This window comes from Episyrphus balteatus, chromosome 4 (assembly GCF_945859705.1).
Source record: "Episyrphus balteatus chromosome 4, idEpiBalt1.1, whole genome shotgun sequence".
Lineage (NCBI taxonomy): Eukaryota > Metazoa > Arthropoda > Insecta > Diptera > Syrphidae > Episyrphus > Episyrphus balteatus.
In genome coordinates this window covers 48,231,881-48,251,613 of record NC_079137.1, presented here as the reverse complement: position 1 = coordinate 48,251,613, position 19,733 = coordinate 48,231,881, and the positions used below count along the sequence as shown (strand labels likewise).

Sequence of the window (19,733 nt, the reverse complement as noted above, 5' to 3'; positions counted from 1 at the left end):
AAGGAGAAGAAATTGTACCTAAATTTATACAACATATACTAGAAATTCGGAAAAAATTTAAAAAGGTGATTGTAGTTGCTCACAACGGTCAATCATACGATCATCAGTTCGTTTTAAACTATGTTTTAGAAAAAACGCACTTATCCCCTGAATTAATAATGCGTGGTACAAAAATAATATTAATGGAAATAGGAAACATAAAATTTATTGACTCCATAAATTATTTTCCTATGGCTTTATCGAAACTTCCAAAAGCATTCGATTTACCTTCTGCTTTAAAGAAAGGTTACTTTCCGTATCTCTTCAATACGAAAGAAAATGAGAGATATATTGGAAAATTGCCACCAATGAAATATTATAGTGCAGATACTATGCGAACGGAGGAACGTGCAATTTTCCTAAAATGGTATTCAGAACATAAAAATGATTATTTTGATATGGAGAACGAGCTAGTAGAATATTGCAAAAGTGATGTCAAAATTTTGACAGGGGCGTGCTTGGAGTTCCGAAAACTTTTTCTGACTCAATGTAACGTTGAGCCATTTATAGAATCGGTAACGATTGCTTCAGCTTGCAATTTGCTATATAGGCGAAACTTTCTAAAACCAGACACTATCGGACTAATACCGAAAAACGGTTACAGATGTGTTGACAATCAGTCACCAGAAGCCATCAAGTGGATGATTTCGGAAGAACGTAATAGAAAAATAAACATCAGACATTCGTATAAAGGAAAAGAGGTTTTAATCAACGGGGTAAAAGTTGATGGTTTTTGTCAAGAAACCAATCAAATTTTTGAATACCACGGATGCTATTACCATGGTCACCCTCTCTGCTTGAAGCATAAACGGGATGATCCTCTGCACGAGAACGAGAAAGACACGTTGAACCGAAGGTATGAGACAACAAAAGCGAGGACAGAAAGACTGAGGGATTTCGGTTACGAGGTAATTGAAATGTGGTCTTGTGTGTTTCGGAAGAATCTCAAGTCGTTTAAGAAAGAAGACAGAGATTTCTTAAACTACCACGAACTTATTCAAAGTTCCCCTCTAAATCCTCGCGATGCTTTTTATGGCGGCCGAACCGGAAATGTCGTCGATTTCTACAAGTGTAAAGAAGGGGAAAAGATAAGGTACATAGATATATGTTCCCTCTACCCTTGGGTATGCAAGAATGGAAAATTCCCCATTGGACATCCCAAGATTCACATCACTGGTGATTCAGCCTGCTCAACTACTTCAAATTTGGAAGGAATGAATGGGCTCGTGAAATGTAAAATTTTACCTCCGGAAAACCTGCTTCACCCAGTTTTACCAATAAAGCAAAATTCTAAGCTCATGTTCTCACTATGTCGAAGCTGTAGTGATGAGAGAAATGTAGAATCATTGTGTTCTCATACTGATGAGCAAAGAGCGTTGGTTGGGACTTGGGTAATTGACGAGGTCAATAAAGCAGTGGAAAAAGGATACATCATACTCAATATATTTGAAATATGGGAGTATAATGTAGTCCAGTATAACCCGGATAAAAATTCAGATGATGGACTGTTCACATCTATGATGAACAAATTCCTTAAAATAAAACAAGAAGCATCTGGCTGGCCAAGTGAGTGTTCGTCGCAGAAAGAAAAGGAAAAATATATTTCAGATTTTCTTGTAAAAGAAAATATTCAACTGGAATTTTCGGAGATTTGTAATAATCCAGGAAAAAGATCGCTTGCAAAACTGATACTAAATTCGTTTTGGGGAAAGTTTGGGCAACGTGAAAATCAGCTTCAAACTGTTGTTGTGAACAACCCTTCAACTTTCTTTCATTTGCTAACGCATCCATCGGTTGAAGTGCTTCACATTCTTCCTGTGAATGAAGAAAACGTCGTCGTTAACTTCGAAATGAAAGAAGAAGCTATCGACTCTCTGGCCACCGTAAATGTCTGTGTTGCTGCTTATACTACAACTTTAGCACGGCTCAAACTATATAGCTATCTGGAGAGCTTAGGAGAAAGAGTTTTGTATTACGATACTGATTCTGTTATCTACATAAGCCGTGAAGGAGAATTCGAACCTCCTACTGGACAATTCATCGGTGATATGACAGACGAATTGGAAAGTTACGGAGTAGGAAGCTATATAACAGAATTCGTTAGTGGAGGGCCTAAGAATTACTCGTATAAAGTGTTAAGCGCAAGAGATAATATGGAATACGTTGTCTGCAAGGTGAAAGGGATTTTTCTGAATTATGCCGCATCTAAACAAATTAATTTTAACTCAATCAAAGAAGCTGTACTAAATTCATCTTCTTCAGACAGTGAAAAAATTTTAATTAGATCAGAAAACATTCGACGGACGAAAGATCATCAGGTGATAACAATTCCAGAGATAAAAACCTACAGCGTTAAATCTGAAAAACGTCGTTTTCTTGACGACCATAGTTCGCTACCATATGGATTTAAAAGACAACGATACAAATCTGTGTAAAAATGTAAAACAAAAAAATTAATTATGTCAAAAATTGTAAAATTATAATAAAATGTAAAAATGTATGAAAAACTTGTTCTGAAAAAATTAAATGTTAAAAATGTACCTATGTTGTTTTTATTTCATAAAAATTTTCGGAGCTCGATAGGTCAATAACAAAAAATATCAAAACAACTAGCGCAACCATTGAGAACCTGAATTAGCGTTAAAAGAAAAACAAAATACTGTTTTTATGATAACAAAATTTATTTATTTTAATTTAACATGTTCACATTTTTCATTTCTGAATTCAAACAATTCTGTTGACTACTTGATCAAGTGGATTATATTCAATTATACGATCATGGAGCATAAGACAGAAAGCTGATGTGTTTGCTGGTATATTTTTTGATGTTCTCATCTCCAGGCGTATGTCGACAGGTCCTGTTTTTAAGGTTTCGTTTTGATGTCTGCAGTCTATAACAGCATTTGGGGAATGCGATTTAAATAGCTCCCAGGAAAGTAATGGTTCGATGTTAGATTTATTATAGTATGTTTTCTGAAAATCGGTATACATTCTGTACAACAAGCTGTATCTGTTTCTTTCAAACGATATATTTAGGTCTTCATGTGGGTAGACATCGGAGTTTAGATAAACTTTTAAGTCTGTTAGATCACAGTGATCAAAAATTGTAGGGTCAGCAGATATTTTTTATTTTTAAAAAATGTTATTAAGTATTTGGTAGTTTTGGAAATTTGAGACCACCAACCAGCGATGCCAACTGAGGCATAATAATGCCTTTTAGGCATAATTTTATTAGCTAAGGCATTGAGGCTTATTTTTTGCCAAAAAGGCATAATTTTTTTCTTTCTACTCTTGATTTATATTTTAAAACTTTCTAATAATTTTTTAAATATTTTGATAAAAAGACTAAAAACTTATATTTTCTATATCTTTTAAATAAAAGTTGTTCGAAATTTTATATACAGAATTTGTTTTTACCATTTAGCTCTTGGTAGTGTTTAATTTTTCGAAGAATTTTGTTCACACTAATCACTTTTACTAGAAAAGAATCTAATTTTGTTGCTGTAAAAAGATCTAAAACGCTTGCAAATAGGCTAATATTTTTTATTGGTGAAAAAAATTGGGGCGCTAATTTCTTCCAATTATATGAAGCAACGTCTTGAAATATTCTTTTCGAAGAAAAAAAGTTTCCGTTACGTGACAAATAAGTTGCCTTTTCAATCGTGAGTTAGACTATCAGAAGAATAAATTTCAATATAAAAAATTTTATTCCTAGGAATAATCTCTATCTGAGGTTTATCTGACTATTGAAAAATTGGCCCTTAATGTATAAATTGATTAAATAAACATTTCGTTTTGTGTACTTGTGTACTTTTTGTATATAATATTTAAGCATAAACTAAGAAATTTAAATTGAGGCATAATTTATTTGAAAAGGCATAATTTTTTTCAAGTGAGGCATAATTTTGACTGAATGGGTTGGCAACGCTACCACCAACTGAGGTTATAAGCTACCTTGGTAGTAAATTAAATTATAATTATATCCGAGAACAAGACTTCGATACATTTATATGTGGTCACTTATGTTTAAGATTTTTGCTGGAACAATGTAATATTATTTTTTAAAAACTTAAATGAGAATGGAATAAAATGACGTAGAAAAATCAAAACTGTATCATTTGTCTTTTAATCGAGATGTCGACACTTACCTTGAGTGGAAATGAATCAACTCTGAATGCTGAGTATTTTCCACCAATTGTACTGAAGTCTATTTATTATGTATGTGGGCTTATAGATTTTCAAACATATAACTCTATACCAAATGTAGATGAGTTTAATAACTTGTTACATGTAGGAGATAATGTTATAACGTTTCCTATTGGTTCCTATGAGATAGAAGATATTAATAATTTAATACAAACAAAAATTATTGAAATTAATAAAAACAAGAAAAGTGGTTCAAAAAAGAGTGAAATTAAACTCAAGGCAAATAACAATACTTTAAAATGTGAAGTGATTAGCTCAGAAGACATTGACTTCTCTAAACCAAATTCTATTGGAGCTATTTTGGGGTTTAGCAAAAAAATTCTTGAGGCAAATGTATATCATGAATCAGATCTTTATGTTGATATTAATAGAGTAAATGCTGTCCGCATTGAATGCAATATCATAGAAGGAACGTATATTAATAGCCAAACAGCACACATCTTACATGAATTTGCTGTTAAAGTAAGTCCAGGCTATAAAATCGTTGAAGCTCCGAGGAATGTTATTTATTTACCTGTGAACGTCAAGCGGATAACATCACTGTGTTTAAAGTTTGTTGATCAAGACGGAAAAGATATCAATTTCAGAGGAGAAAAAATAACTGCCCGATTACATTTAAAACCGGAAATATGATTGTATATGATCATATAATAAAATCAATAAAACAACACACAAAATAATTTAATACTTAATCCATCTTCGAACTCAATTGCGGTAACATCTCTTCTTACTAAAGACAATCAGGACTTTGTATTATCATTAGGATACACATTAAAACATTAAAAACAAAACAAAAAAAAAGAAATATGCTTAACATTTTTCAAGAACCGGAGATAAATGAAAGTATTTCAAAATACGAATATCATGCTTATTCACCGTATCAAAACAATTTTGATCGCAATGACATCATTCAGATTTCTATACAACATCAAAATCTTAATGTTTTTCCTTCAGAAAGTTTTTGTATGTTGAAGGAACAATTTCAAAAGCTGATGGAAAAGAGATACTCACTACAAAACTTGTAAATAATGCAATGGCTTTTCTCTTTGATGAAATACGATATGAACTGAATGGCAAAGAAATTGACTGTAATCGAAATGTCAATCTTATTTTGAAATAACCGAAATGAAATACACAAATCAGAATATTGAATACGTCTACTGGAATGATCCTAATGAGCTGGTGAATAGATTAAAGCTTTTAATAGCATCCCAAAATGCTGGTAATAACAATCATCAAAATGAAATCAGTTCTATAATTGAAGAACTAAAGGAATCAAACATCATATATTAGTAGCTTTCCGAACTAAAAACTATTCAAACTAAAAATGAGTGTTGACAAGTTCGGTAGAAATTCCAAGACACTTTCAAAAACCAAAGGAGCTGCAGGCCCGCCTGGTATTGGATTCAAACTTTTACCATCTGGTGATTATAACATAGAAAATAAACAGTTAAACAATATTGCGAGACCTGAGGAACCACATCAAGCAGCCACTAAAGAATATGTTGATGATAAAATAAACCTTCTTATTGAAATTCATGATCCTAAAAATTATACGGAGGCTCTCGTAAAAACGTATCTTGACAAGCACATTAAAAAAAAAATTATTGAGTTAATAGAAGAGAGAAAAATATTCTCCAATTCTATCAGGAAAATCCCAACATCAGTTATTGATACTATAGAATATTAGGCTTAATTTGTATAAATACATACAAATGTATACATACATTTATAAATATTTTATTTTAGACATTTTATATTTATTATTCATTCAAAAATTATATTTGTCAGTTAGCATTCAACAGTCTCATCATCAACATCCCCTACAAAATTTGTAATTTTCCACAAACATACAAACATGAATTGATAGATGAACATTATCAAGAATTCACCATCGGGTGATTTTGATATGGGGCATAGATATTTAAACAACATAGGAAAAAAACCTAGATTTCCACACCAAGCTGTCTGCAGAGGATATGTTGATGATCAAATAAATTTTAAGGAAACAAGCATTATAAAGCACATAAATTCTTCTTTAATGGAAGTTTTATCCACTTTTAATAAAGAAATTCAAATGCTAAAAACCCACATTGACTCTTCGATAAAGAAAACAATAAAAAATATGGAACAAGAAAACATGGCATCGCAATTAGTTTCTCAAAACTTAAAGACTCCATAGAAGAAAAGTATGTTGACGGGAAAATAAGAAATAAAGTTGAACATTTGTTTTTAAGCCCACTAGATGAAAATAAGTGAAAAAATGTTGTTATATTTGTATTAGTTTTATATATCTGTATCTTATATACATATGTACCTACATGTAAGTGAAAATGAAGATAAGATTTTCAATTTTCATAAATAAAATTAAATTTGTTAGTTAGCATTCAAAACTTAAACAACAAGGAACTTAAAATGGACTCATATAAAATAATAAAAGACATTTGTGATTTCTTAAAAAATCATGGAGAAATATTAAATGAACATCATGAAGAATTTATAAGTTCTATATCATTTCTTAAAAGATTCGAAAACGAATTTTACGTTGACTCGATTCATGTCACCATTACTCCAATTGCTGTTGGTCATCAAACGAATGTCAACTAGGACCGGATACATGTGCTTGTTACATGATAGAAAATCGATTAGTTAGAATTAAGAAATTAATGTTATTTTATAAAAATTGGAATAAAATAAATAAAAACTAATTCATACTATATACCTATAAAAGACTTATTTTGTTTTGATGAATTCACTCTTTACAAATATGAGTAAACGACAGGTTGTGGAAGAGTTGCATAAGTCTGCCCGTAGAAATTTCAAACGACGTCATGTTATCATTAAAGGTTATGATGATTTATGGTAGGCTGATCTTGTTGAAATGATTCCCTATAGCTCTCAAAACAAGGGGTTTAATTATTTAATGACAGTCATCGATACTTTTTCGAAATTCGCATGGGCCATCCCAATGAAAAACAAAAAAGGAATTACTGTTGCTAAAGGAATGGAACAAATATTTATGGATTCTTCTAGAACCCCAAAAAATTTGCAAACGGATGATGGAAATGAATTTTTCAACAAAACGTTCAATAGCTTAATGAGAAAATTTAAAATTAACCATTACTCTACTTTAAGTTCTTTAAAGGCTTCTATTGTTGAAAGATTTAATAGAACTTTAAAAGAAAAAATGTGGAAAGAATTCAGTTTCAATGGCAGCTATAAATGGATAAATATTTATAAGAAATTACTACATGATTACAATCATTCTTTTCATAAGACCATTAAATGTTATCCCGCAGATGTAACGAAGAAAAATCTATATTACCACTTTTCAAAAGCAAGAAAAGAGAAATAATTAAACAAAAATTTAAGGTCGGTGATAAAGTAAGAATCAGCAAATATTAACATGTATTTGAAAAGGGATACACCCCCGAACTGGACAACTGAGATCTTTAAAATAAGAAAAATCCAAGAAACTAACCCTATAACATATCTTCTTAAAGATTTTGAAGGAAAACCCGTACAAGGCGGTTTCTATGATGCAGAATTAATGAAATCAAAAAGTGAAGATGTATTTCTGGTAGAAAAAGTTCTACAATAAAGTTTTTGTAAAAGGCAATAAAGTTTTTGTTAAGTGGTTGGGATTTCCAACAGAACACAACTCCTGGATAAATAAAAACGAAATCCTATAAAATGTATGGAATAAAATGAAAGAAATAAATTTAAAAAATCTAATTGACAGAATTTTCTTTATTATTTTATTTTTTTACACGAACAAACACACATTGTTGTTGTTGCTGCTGTAGTTGATGTTGTTGTTTCTGCTGCTGGTGTTGCTCCTGCTGTTGTTGTTGTTGTTGTTGTTGTTGTTGTTGTTGTAGTTGTTGTTGTTGTTGTTGTTGTTGTTGTTGTTGTTGTAGTTGTTGTTGTAGTTGTTGTTGTTGTTGTTGTTGTTGTTGTTGTTGTTGTTGTTGTTGTTGTTGTTGTTGTTGTTGTTGTTGTAGTTGTTGTTGTTGCTGTTGTTGTTGTTGTTGTTGTTGTTGTTGTTGTTGTTGTTGCTGCTGCTGCTGCTGTTGTTGTTGTTGTTGTTGTTGTTGTTGTTGTTGTTGTTGTTGTTGTTGTTGTTGTTGTTGTTGTTGTTGTTGTTGTTGTTGTTGTTGTTGTTGTTGTTGTTGTTGTTGTTGTTGTTGTTGTTGTTGTTGTTGTTGTTGTTGTTGTTGTTGTTGTTGTTGTTGTTGTTGTTGTTGTTGTTGTTGTTGTTGTTGTTGTTGTTGTTGTTGTTGTTGTTGTTGTTGTTGTTGTTGTTGTTGTTGTTGTTGTTGTTGTTGTTGTTGTTGTTACTGTTGTTGTTGTTGCTGTTCAAGCTGTTCATCTTTGTGAAACTCGACGCGGAATGAGGAACCGTACGGCTCCACCACCTCCAGGCAGAGCTTATGTAGTTCAGCTACACCTTCTTCCCACATTTGTTCTTCTATTTGTTGAGGCAAGAAAACCTAAAGAATAAAATTTTTAAATAAAATGTCAATTACAAAAAAAACTATTTTAAAAAACTTACCTTAACGTCCTCCAACTCCAAATCAATTCTATTACCATAACGGGTAAGTACTCTTCTGGCTGCCAGAATTCTATACTTCTTTTTTTTTTCTAGCTTCGATAAACCCTTATAAGGTTTTGTGTTTAATGGTAGGTTGAATGGTAATACTGACATGATGTGACGTGGGAGAATTGTACCGCTGTTAATTTTTGTCGTTGTTTAGAACTGATTCAAAAACTCAGACAACTATTGCTTTTATAGTATGGACTGACGAATATTTTGGTCATTTCCCCTAATATGAAATTAAGAAAAAATCGAAAAATTATCACTCCTGACACTCAGTGCATTATTTGACCTGTCTTTCCCCTTCAAGAAAATATAGCATTCCCTTACCTGTTTTATATTCAGGATCCTCTGTTGATTTATACATCAGTAAGAATAATCTTATTGAAGTACATCAATGCAATACCTATCAAAAGACGACACCATGCATGTGTCGCATCGATCCTTTACAAACAACCATAAACAACATCATACATTGGGTTTTGAGACGACTCCATGCGCATAGATCCTTTGTGTTTCGGGACTTACTAATAAAATCATTTGTTAATACATCACACGTTCGCAGATCTTACATTGACCTTTTTTTAAATTTCAAATATGTATTCAACCATAGGAGCAGGTCCACAGATCAGAGTCATAAACAACATCGTACATTGGGTTTTGAGACGACTACACCATTCGCATAGATCCTTTGGGTTTCGGGACTTACCAATAAAATCATTTGTTTATACATTACAAGTTCGCAGATCTTACATTGACCTTTTTTTTAAATTTCAAATATGTATTCAACTGTTTAACGGATCGTAGATAAGAATATTTTTTATTAAGGAAGATACATCAATGCAATACCTAACAAAAAGACGACCTTTTTTAAATTTCAAATATGTATTCAACCGTTTAACGGTCGGTTGGTCCCAAGTCCACAGATCAGAGTCATAAACAACATCGTACATTGGGTTTTGAGACGACTACACCATTCGCATAGATCCTTTGGGTTTCGGGGCTTACCAATAAAATCATTTGTTTATACATCACACGTTCGCAGATCTTACATTGACCTTTTTTTTAAATTTCAAATATGTATTCAACCGTTTAACGGTCGGTTGGTCCCAAGTCCACAACATCGTACATTGAGTTTTGTTTTTGATTTACTAATAAAATCCTTTATTTATACAACACACGTTTAGACGTTTGCACCTCTTACATTGGATTTTCTATAAAAATTTCCACCTTTTTCATTTAGTTTTATAATCAAAATCCTCTATTGATTTATCCTTCATTCAAAATATTCAAATATGTATTCAACTGTTTAACGGATCGTAGATAAGAATATTTTTTATTTAGGAAGATACATCAATGCAATACCTAACAAAAAGACGACCTTTTTTAAATTTCAAATATGTATTCAACCGTTTAACGGTCGGTTGGTCCCAAGTCCACAACATCGTACATTGGGTTTTGAAACTTACTAACTAAATCCTTTTACCATTTTTCAAATTTCAAATATTCAAATATCTATTCAACCGTTTAACGGTCGTTGGTCTGAAGTACACTCCTTCCTACTAATTTACTCATCAATCAATTTCTCATTGAAAAACTTGACAAAAATAGTATCCAATGTATTTTTTTAATCTTATTTTTCCCAAATGTTGATTTTGAAATCGATTATTTCAAAAACGATTGATTGAAATGTTTGATTTAAAAATTAAAATCAAGTGTATAACTCTAGCTTTTGAAAAAAGTATCATTGATAACTGTAAGTGTTGCCGTTGTTTTTTAATAATTTTTTTATGATTTCAAGTATTTCTTTTGAAAATTGCCCCTCCCGCCTAAAAGGAGGGACATTGACCCCCCCTCCCGTAAGAAAAAATATTTGTATTGAACACCTCTACAAATAGCCGTTGTCAATTCTCGGCGCCTAAGTTATCGTACTCGTGCCTTGCTTTGGTATGAATTTTCACAAAAAAAAACCCTTTTATGGGGATATCTCGAAAAAATATCTAATCCGATTTTGGTAAAAGCGGATTATTATTGCAGAGGCTTTCAGGAACAAAGCCTCATCCTTAGTTTTTGTCGTTTTTTTCAGGTCAACCTTAAACTTGTTCAGGATTACTCTCTTTTTCATTAATATTTTACTTTTTCTTTATTTTTTCGCCGTTTCTTTTTTATGTGTAATATGTGTTATATATTGTTGAAAAGGCACAAAAACAACCTTTCATTTGACATCAAAAACATACATATAGCTCTTATAGTTCTAATGATATTTGCATATAAAAGGGACAGAAAATGGTTATCAGAACGAACTTTGGAGCCTTATATCTCAGGACCCTGACTTTCGATTTTAAAAAAAACTTCATATATTGAATATACTAAGCTCCAGCTTCAATTCGAGACTAGTCTCATTAATGTACGCTCATGGCCCAAGTCCCATATAATTTTGCCCCATCTCCTTTTAATATTGCCTTTACTTAAACACTTTTGTATAAAAATTTTCATTAAAATCGGGTTAATGTTGTACGAGATATTCAGAAACGAAAAAAAACGGTTCTATGGCAGGTACCGTTAATAACGCTACAAAAAATATTTGTTTTATTTTAAAAGTTGGTTCTTATGTGTAATACTACAAACAAAAATTTTAATCAAAATCAAAATCGTTAGAGCCGTTTTTGAAAAAAATTAACTTTTGTATTTCCGTTATATGGCAGGTACCGTTAGTTTTGGTCATAAAAAAAATTTCAATTCAAAATTTCTAGGGAATCACCAAAAACTGCTAACTACAAAGTTTGAAGAAAATCACTTCACTTGTTTAGGCTGCAGCTCCAGATAGAGACAGACAGACAGACAGACAGACAGACAGACAGACAGACAGACAGACAGACAGACAGACAGACAGACAGACAGACAGACAGACAGACAGACAGACAGACAGACAGACAGACAGACAGACAGACAGACAGACAGACAGACAGACAGACAGACAGACAGACAGACAGACAGACAGACAGACAGACAGACAGACAGACAGACAGACAGACAGACAGACAGACAGACAGACAGACAGACAGACAGACAGACAGACAGACAGACAGACAGACAGACAGACAGACAGACAGACAGACAGACAGACAGACAGACAGACAGACAGACAGACAGACAGACAGACAGACAGACAGACAGACAGACAGACAGACAGACAGACAGACAGACAGACAGACAGACAGACAGACAGACAGACAGACAGACAGACAGACAGACAGACAGACAGACAGACAGACAGACAGACAGACAGACAGAATTGCCGGACCCACTTTTTTGGCATTCTCCATCATCGTAATGTCATGTAAAATTGTTATCTCGAGTTCAATTTTTCTTACGAATCCTAAACTTGCCCTATAGTACCTATATCGCAAGTAAAAATTTGTTGAAATTGATCTTTTTTTTTTTTACTTAAATCTTTAATGAATGGTAGCGACCCCTAAATTTTAATATTAAAATCGTAAAAAAATACCATATACTATGCTTATATGGTAGAACATAATGCAGGGTTGTCCCATTAAAAAATCGAAAAAAAGATTTTTTCGACCATATAAGAAGCACCCTAATACCTACTATGAAAATCGAAAAAAAAAAATTTTGAATTATGTTTACCACTCATAATAGTTATTTCTAACCATAAGCACAATAGTTAAAATGACTATTTTAATAGTTACGTTAATACTACGGCATAGTTAATTTTAACTATGTATTTGAATAGTTATTTTCAACTATTTTATGGTGGCAGGTGAATATTATAATAGTAATTTTTAACTATTTTTTGTAACTTTTTTCTGTTCCAAAGTAGATATTCCAAAATTTCATTGATTTCTATCAAGTGACTATGCAAATAATACACTTAGGAGCAAAAAAATTGGAATCAAACTTTGCTTTCTGTAAAAACGATAATTGGTCAGGATGTAATTGACATACATGAACGTTAATTGCACCATTAAAAAGCTTGAAACAAAAGCTTTAAATCAATGCTAGGAACTTAAAAACCCGTTCATTTTATAAAGATCCAAACAACATAAATGAAGTATGCAAGGAAAATAACTCAAATTGAAACAGAGAGTATCCGGAAAATTTAACATTTAAAAAAAAATGAAGTGCAATTTATTGACAGATAACGTCAATTGTAACGTAAGGAAAAAAAGACTGAAATTGAAGCAGAGAGTTTTAAGAAAATTTAACATTTAAAAAAAATGAAGTGCAATTTACTGACAGATAGCGATGATACTATCGTATGCATTTTTATGTTTTTACCAACAATTCAAAGTAAAAAATTCAAGCTTTTAAATGAGACCATGAGACTCGAAGAAACATTATTTTATCCATTGCAATTTTTTTTTTTTCAAAATAAATAATTTATTTGATTCCGTTTTTTTGCTCCTAAGTGTAGTTATAAAATAACTATTTTTTTTCTCTTAGTGTAAAGTGGAAAAAATAAGGGTTTTTTGCTTTAGTTTTTGATTGAAAATGAATGTACTTTTTTTTTTTTATAGATTATTTGAAATTTTAACTAAAAACCCAAAATGTTTTCTCTTTATAAAATTACATAATAATTATATGCCTATGTGAGATATTAAAAAAAAAATCGAAATTCAGCATCTTCTTCAAACTTAAAGGCTGTTGAACATACTATATTAAATATATGTTATGTACCTATGTCTTGTTACTTTTCAATAAGTTATGACTCACTACGAAGCAATTTCCAAAAATAAAACAAAAACAAAAAAAAAAAAATTAAAAACAAATAAGAAGGAAGAAAAAAGCTCTTAATTACTTCTAGATGAAGGTTTCGTATATATTCGCCATTCATATGAGAACCCCAAACTTCAAACTCCTTTTCGCATTTATGCAGTTATAATGGCGTAGGTAATTCTTGAACATGGTTGCATTTATTCCGCATCACGTCCGTGTAATTTATGAAAATTAAAATCCACGATTACTGCCATCATGCATCTACGCCTCCAAGGTGCAGAAAACTCATTTCGAAAAATATACAATAAGGATATACACATGTTATATAGTAGGTATATTGAGGTGCTTTTATTATAGAAACGCACGTCGTCATCATCGTCGTAGTATCGTCCTGCGAAGCAAATAACAATTTCTAATGCAAGTATAGTTAAGTATTATACCATGTCCTTGCTAATTAACGTGTGTGGAATACTCTTACATAGCAATCTCGCGAGCTAGCAAGCGTGGTACCATTATATAGAAGTGCTATCCCGCAGGACATTGCAAAAAGTTATACATCCTTAGAGAGCATCATCCTCGTCGTCATCCTCGTCATCATCCTCGTCATCATCTCTTGAATAATATGAAGGATCTATCTCGATTTGTTATTACTTCAGTTGGCAATTGCCAATTGCTTGAGTGGGCAGAGTGGATACCTATACACAAAACAGGTACCAAGTGTGCTTATCTACCAGAAATTATTATTCCCGACGAATTGGAAACCATGTGCCTCATCTGGCTGTTGTTGTTATTCAGCTATCAACAACACCCAGCACTCAAGGAAGCACATACTATATAGAATAGAAATTCAACTCTCAAGTCATGGCACGAAGAATGATGAACTTATTTAGAATGCATGGCTGTCATGCAATTTAAATTTTTTTTCGTTGTTGCAATTTTTTCTTATACACAGCAACGGCGCACGTGGAGCCGGGAGAATGAGACTATATCATACAAGAGCAGCAGTATCCTGGCACAATAATTGTCCTGGTGGATCTTCTCTCTCTCTAGGCGCGCCAGTTGACTGCATCCTGGATACAAAACTTACAAAAAAAAAAAAACAAGTAAACAAGCAGTCGTCGACATCATCGCCAGGTTTAAATGCATGATTCCTCTCCCATCACTCCCGCATTATTTCCTAAATAAAAAAAAAAAACTCGTGAAATGGACCCGTGCCAAATGAATCCTTTTCAGGAGGATATACGTCAACCACACCAAACCACGGTTACGGGGATATGCATAGAATTGCTGCAGCAGCGTAGCAGTTAGCAGCAATCAGCCAGCAGCTTTTAAATTAATTAAAAAGAAAAACCGAACGAAAATGAGAAACTTGTGTAAATTTATTCTACAGGACACCACCATCTCTCGCATTGGGTATTCTTTTCAGGATATATGAATGAATAGGGAACAGAGTATATCCACACATCCACTTTAGCGCGAGGACAATGTGCGTTAAGTGCCAATTGATGACAAGAAATACATACACCCCAGGAGCAGGAGTATGAATTTACTATACGCGGCCAAGAGTTGCTGTGGATCCAGGGGTATTTCTTATATACTCTTCAGGAATGATGGGTTTTTCGCGAACGAAAAGGAACGATTACTATGCGAGTAGGTACATGTCCTTTTTCCAAACGGAGCGGAGGAGAGTATCAACGTTGAAAAAGCAATTTTGTGAATGAATAGGAGAACATAAGTCACTATACTTCTTCACTCTTGGGTGTTAGGTGGGTGATCCTGCATATACCTACGACCTCCTCCGTGCGTTTTCGTCATATCGTTTCATTGGTATAGTCGCGCTTAGTTGAATTGAGCAGTGTTGACAAATGGAATGTTGTATATGACTATGGGATGTGACGTGGCGTATATGACGTAGTCGACGACAACGTGTGGTGAGAATCATCGCCCGAAGGATATTTTTGTGTTGAAACACTCTCTAGAGTCACCAGTTTTTGTGTTTGGGTTTGTCGAGAGATTGAACAATGCCATGACTTTAGTGGGTGATATATGTATATATTTTTTTTTTAACTCAGTTCTTACTTCTTTTTTTTGTTGCTGTTGTTGTTGTGTTTTTTGTTCGTTTTTATGTAATGAAGGAGCAAACTGTTAAGTGGGAAGGATTATAATGGATGCAGGAAGTTACTCGTTGATGGGCACAACATTCAAATAATTTTTACTTCTTAGTTAATGCTTAGTAAAAAGTTTGAGCTCGAGTTCTAAAGTAACAGACCCTTAAATAAAAATGAGAAATTAAACTAAACGAATCCAACTCTTAACAACGAAGTATCATCTGGCAGTGAGTAGGTTTCTACCCTAAATATCCAAACACTTTTCTGAATGATTTGATAACTTTAAACAAGACTCAAATAAAAAATAAGTTCGAGGAAATACTGGGAGTGATCTTGATCGGGAATTTTCCCGTAAAAAACAAAGGTCGTTAGAACGTTCGAGGTAGTCAGTGGTAATATTGACGTGTCTAGAAAGATGGTCCTTCTGATAACCGAGTTGGGATATTAATGGTAATTTTCTGGACACGCACGAAATTGCTCTTACAGTCCAAGTTTCTAAGATTTTTAATTTTTTTTTTCAAGTTTATCCAAGGATAGTCGAATTTTTATTTTTCGCTAGCCCACCCTTAGCTCTAAAATTATAACGGAATTATTTTTTTTCGAGTCAAAAATATCAAAAAAAAAATTTTTTTGCATTTAGTGTAAAATTTGTTAGTTTTGCATTATGGTTTCTTTGCCTAAGGTTATCCCAGGTTAGCCAATTATAATTTTTCGTTTGCCCACCTTTAGTTAAAAAATTATGACAAAAAAACTTTTTTCCAAATTACACTTCTTAAAATCAAAATGTGTAAAAATTGTCCTTTTTACACTTTTTCTCAATAAATCGTGGTAATTCCAACAAATTACATAATATAAATATTATTAAATACAAATATTTTCGTTAAGATTGTAACACACACAAAAGTTAGTAGTATAGACTAGAGGGTTCTGGGCCACCGGTGTCACCGGTGTCACCGGTGTCAGCGGTATCACCGGTATGGGTTTTGACATATGCTATACCGCTATACCGGTATGGATTCTAATCTATGCTATACCGGTATGGGTTTTGATCTGTGCTATACCGGTATGGATTTTGATATATGCTATACCGGTATGGATTCTGATCTGTGCTATACCGGTATGAGTTCTGATTTATGCTATACCGATATTATTTTGGGGTTCTAGACCATGCTTAGCAAACGGTAGAACGCAAAAAAAACGTAAAATTCGCGTTCACGTTAAAACGCAAAAAACGTAAAATTCACGTTAAAACGTAAAATTCGCGTTCACGTTAAAACGCAAAAAACGTAAAATTCACGTTAAAACGTAAAATTCGCGTTCACGTTAAAACGCAAAAAACGTAAAATTCACGTTAAAACGTAAAATTCGCGTTCACGTTAAAACGCAAAAAACGTAAAATTCACGTTCACGTTAAAACGCAAAGACGTAAAATTCACGTTCGGAACGCAAAAATCACCATCATAGGAAACTAAACAAAATCATGAATAGAACATGATGTTTAAGAGTAAAGTTTTCAGTTAAGTCCATTTGAGCGAAGAGAGAAAAGATTAGTTAAGTAAAAAAAAAAAACAGACATGGTAATTTTTTTAATTTTTTTTTTATTTTCTAATTATAGTAGTTTTATATTAATTAAAAATGTTATTATATCTGGTAGGGGGCTTACATCAAACCCCCCATTCATTGCAGCATACCGGTATGAGTTCTGATTTATGCTATACCAATATTATTTTTGGGTTCTAGGCCATGCTTAGCAAACGTTAGAATGCAAAAACGTGGTATCACCGATATCAACCATCGGTTGGGAATAATTATCAGTGGTTGGATTTCTAACACCATATATATTTTTTACATTTCAACATTAGTTGTGGGATTGGATTTTCAGTGATAAATTGGTTGTGGGATATACTTTCATAGTTGGATTTTTTGAATAGCACAACATTAGCACCTGCACGGCATGCAATATAAAATTGATGTGTGCATTGGATAAACATATTCTCAATAGGATGTCCATATGCTTAAGATCAAATAAGAACTAGCATTCCAAAATACTTAACTCTGTTGGTTGTGCTGCTTAGAATTATATACAATGCAAGAGAATTTCAGAAGAGTTTGATTAAAAGACATATTTTTTTTTAATATTTATTTTTATTTAGATCAGTTTTATATGTCATTTTCAAGTTCTATTCGAAAATGACCCCAAGCTAGTGTATTTACATTATTGCTACATATAAATCTTTTGTTATCAGAAGAACTTAAACTTAATTTGTTTATACATTCAGTGTATATAGTATGATGTTTAGATCTAAAGTTCAACATTTTACTATAGAAGTTTTGTTTGCAAACAGTCTCTGTAATTTTGTAAAGACATTTTTTTACAGCTGATGATTTAACACCCTTAGCCTTTTTTATTAGAGCTGCATCTTCTATGTCTATACTATACATTTTAGCTCTTAATCCTATAAATTCCTTCATTATTAGACCATTATTTTCATCCTTCATAAATCCTAACTTTTTAACATTGAGCTGGGCAATACCGTAGCGGTTTTGGGGTGGATAGTCTGAAGTATCAAATTTATCTATTATATCATTTCTTATATCATTATAGAAATCATCTGTTCTTATTTTATAAATAAATGAATCGGTATCCATGTAGGCCAGATGTAGGTTGTCATTAAATTTAGGTTTCATGTATGCATAATGAAAGTCGTACATTTTATACTTTGAAATCTCCAAAACACAAAAACCTAAGTATATAGGCTTATTATATACACTGTGAATTCGTTTTAACTGAATAGCAGCCATGGTTTCCGAAAATTCTAATATACTATGAAAATTAGGTTTAGCTATAAGAGCGCGACTACCGAGATGGGTACCTTTGCTTTCTAAAGAATCGACAATTCGAAGATCTTTTCGTTTGTCTACATTTTCCATAGTTTTTCCGAATACAGCATTATTGCAAAGTTTACGCTGATCCTTTTCAAACTTTGTGGTGGCTTTTTTTCTTAGTTCATTGTTTAAATCAATATATTTTTTAAGCCATTGAGATTGTTTGAATTGCATCACTCTATGAATTTTCTTAAGCACCAAACCATTATCAAGGCATTGAATTAATGTTTTGTAATGAATTATATAATTAACTTTATTATTCAAATCAGCAATTAATTTTTTATCGGATTTACCAGACAATGAAATGTTTGAAGGACAGAATGGAAGATCATTATGATTATCATGTATTTCTAGGGGGTACTCGAGATCCACTTCTAAAACATAACCAATGTTTATATTTGAAATTAACCAGCCTTTAATATCATCTAAATTAGTTGGAGGTTCAACCCATTTAAAGTTTGAATGTGGGAGGTAATCAGACATGGCCCAACCGTATAGGTTATTAGCATCCAAGTACATTAAGTAATCAGATGGTTTACTTGAATCATAATCAACCATATATTTATTATTTGCTTTACAATGTCGCAAGCTACATTGTGTTAAACCTCCTCTTATACCCTTAGCGAAAAAGTTATACATGTTGATGTCTGTCAAAAGTTCAAGCTTAACACCTGTTTCTTTCAACATAGCATCCCACGAAAAACCTGGCAATGTATAATAGTGACAGGGATCTAGACCATAAATTGTTCTAGAATCAATTCTAAATTTTTCAAAAATGTCTGATAAAATTAAGACGTCTGTAATTAAATAGTGTTCAAGATATTCTCTTAAATTACTACATTTAAAATGTGACCAAACTTTCTCAGCATGATTATAATCATCTTGGTTACAATCCTCTTCAACCAAAGAATTTCTAAATGATTCTATTGGAGGAAGCTCCGTCTCACTTAATTTTTCTATAGAATCTAAATAATCATAGCATAAAACACCCTTACGAGTCATAAGTTGAATAGATTCATCATCTTTGAAAAATGTTGATAAAATTTTAAAATCTTTTTTTTCATCAAGAGTTTTTGCTATCTTATCTATACTTGAAGGTAAAAATCTAAATGAGTCTAAGAACCGTAATTCTAGAAACTCGCTCTGCTCACTATTTATTA

General features: G+C 32.4%; 2 protein-coding genes across 2 annotated transcripts; one reads left to right on the top strand and one right to left on the bottom strand.

Moving 5' to 3' along the window:
- The first annotated feature begins 230 nt into the window (after window positions 1–230).
- On the top strand, window positions 231–5,365 carry LOC129919242 (uncharacterized). Its single transcript, XM_056000097.1, has 4 exons — window positions 231–1,605; window positions 1,663–2,138; window positions 4,447–4,796; window positions 5,200–5,365. Exons 1-4 carry the CDS (start codon window positions 231–233, stop codon window positions 5,363–5,365), a joined length of 2,367 nt encoding a protein of 788 aa, XP_055856072.1.
- Window positions 5,366–8,582: 3,217 nt separating this feature from the next.
- On the bottom strand, window positions 8,583–19,575 carry LOC129919241 (uncharacterized). The gene is made up of 3 exons (XM_056000095.1): window positions 18,457–19,575; window positions 8,801–8,905; window positions 8,583–8,738 (listed from the first exon to the last, which is right to left on the bottom strand). The coding sequence occupies exons 1-3, from the start codon at window positions 19,573–19,575 to the stop codon at window positions 8,583–8,585; spliced, it is 1,380 nt and encodes a 459-aa protein (XP_055856070.1).
- Window positions 19,576–19,733: the final 158 nt, after the last annotated feature.

Excerpts from the sequence above, each read along its gene's own strand:
- LOC129919242 (XM_056000097.1), top strand. The coding sequence starts at position 231 with ATGGCTTTATCGAAACTTCCAAAAGCATTCGATTTACCTTCTGCTTTA. Across the intron at positions 1,606-1,662 it reads AGAAGCATCTGGCTGGCCAA|AAAATATTCAACTGGAATTT; the intron begins GTGAGTGTTCGT and ends TTCTTGTAAAAG. Across the intron at positions 4,797-5,199 it reads ATAACATCACTGTGTTTAAA|AAAGTTTTTGTATGTTGAAG; the intron begins GTTTGTTGATCA and ends TTTTTCCTTCAG.
- LOC129919241 (XM_056000095.1), bottom strand. The coding sequence starts at position 19,575 with ATGACTCGTAAGGGTGTTTTATGCTATGATTATTTAGATTCTATAGAA. Across the intron at positions 8,906-18,456 it reads AGTTAAAACGAATTCACAGT|GGTTTATCGAAGCTAGAAAA; the intron begins GTATATAATAAG and ends AAACCTTATAAG. Across the intron at positions 8,739-8,800 it reads TGGAGTTGGAGGACGTTAAG|GTTTTCTTGCCTCAACAAAT; the intron begins GTAAGTTTTTTA and ends TTTATTCTTTAG.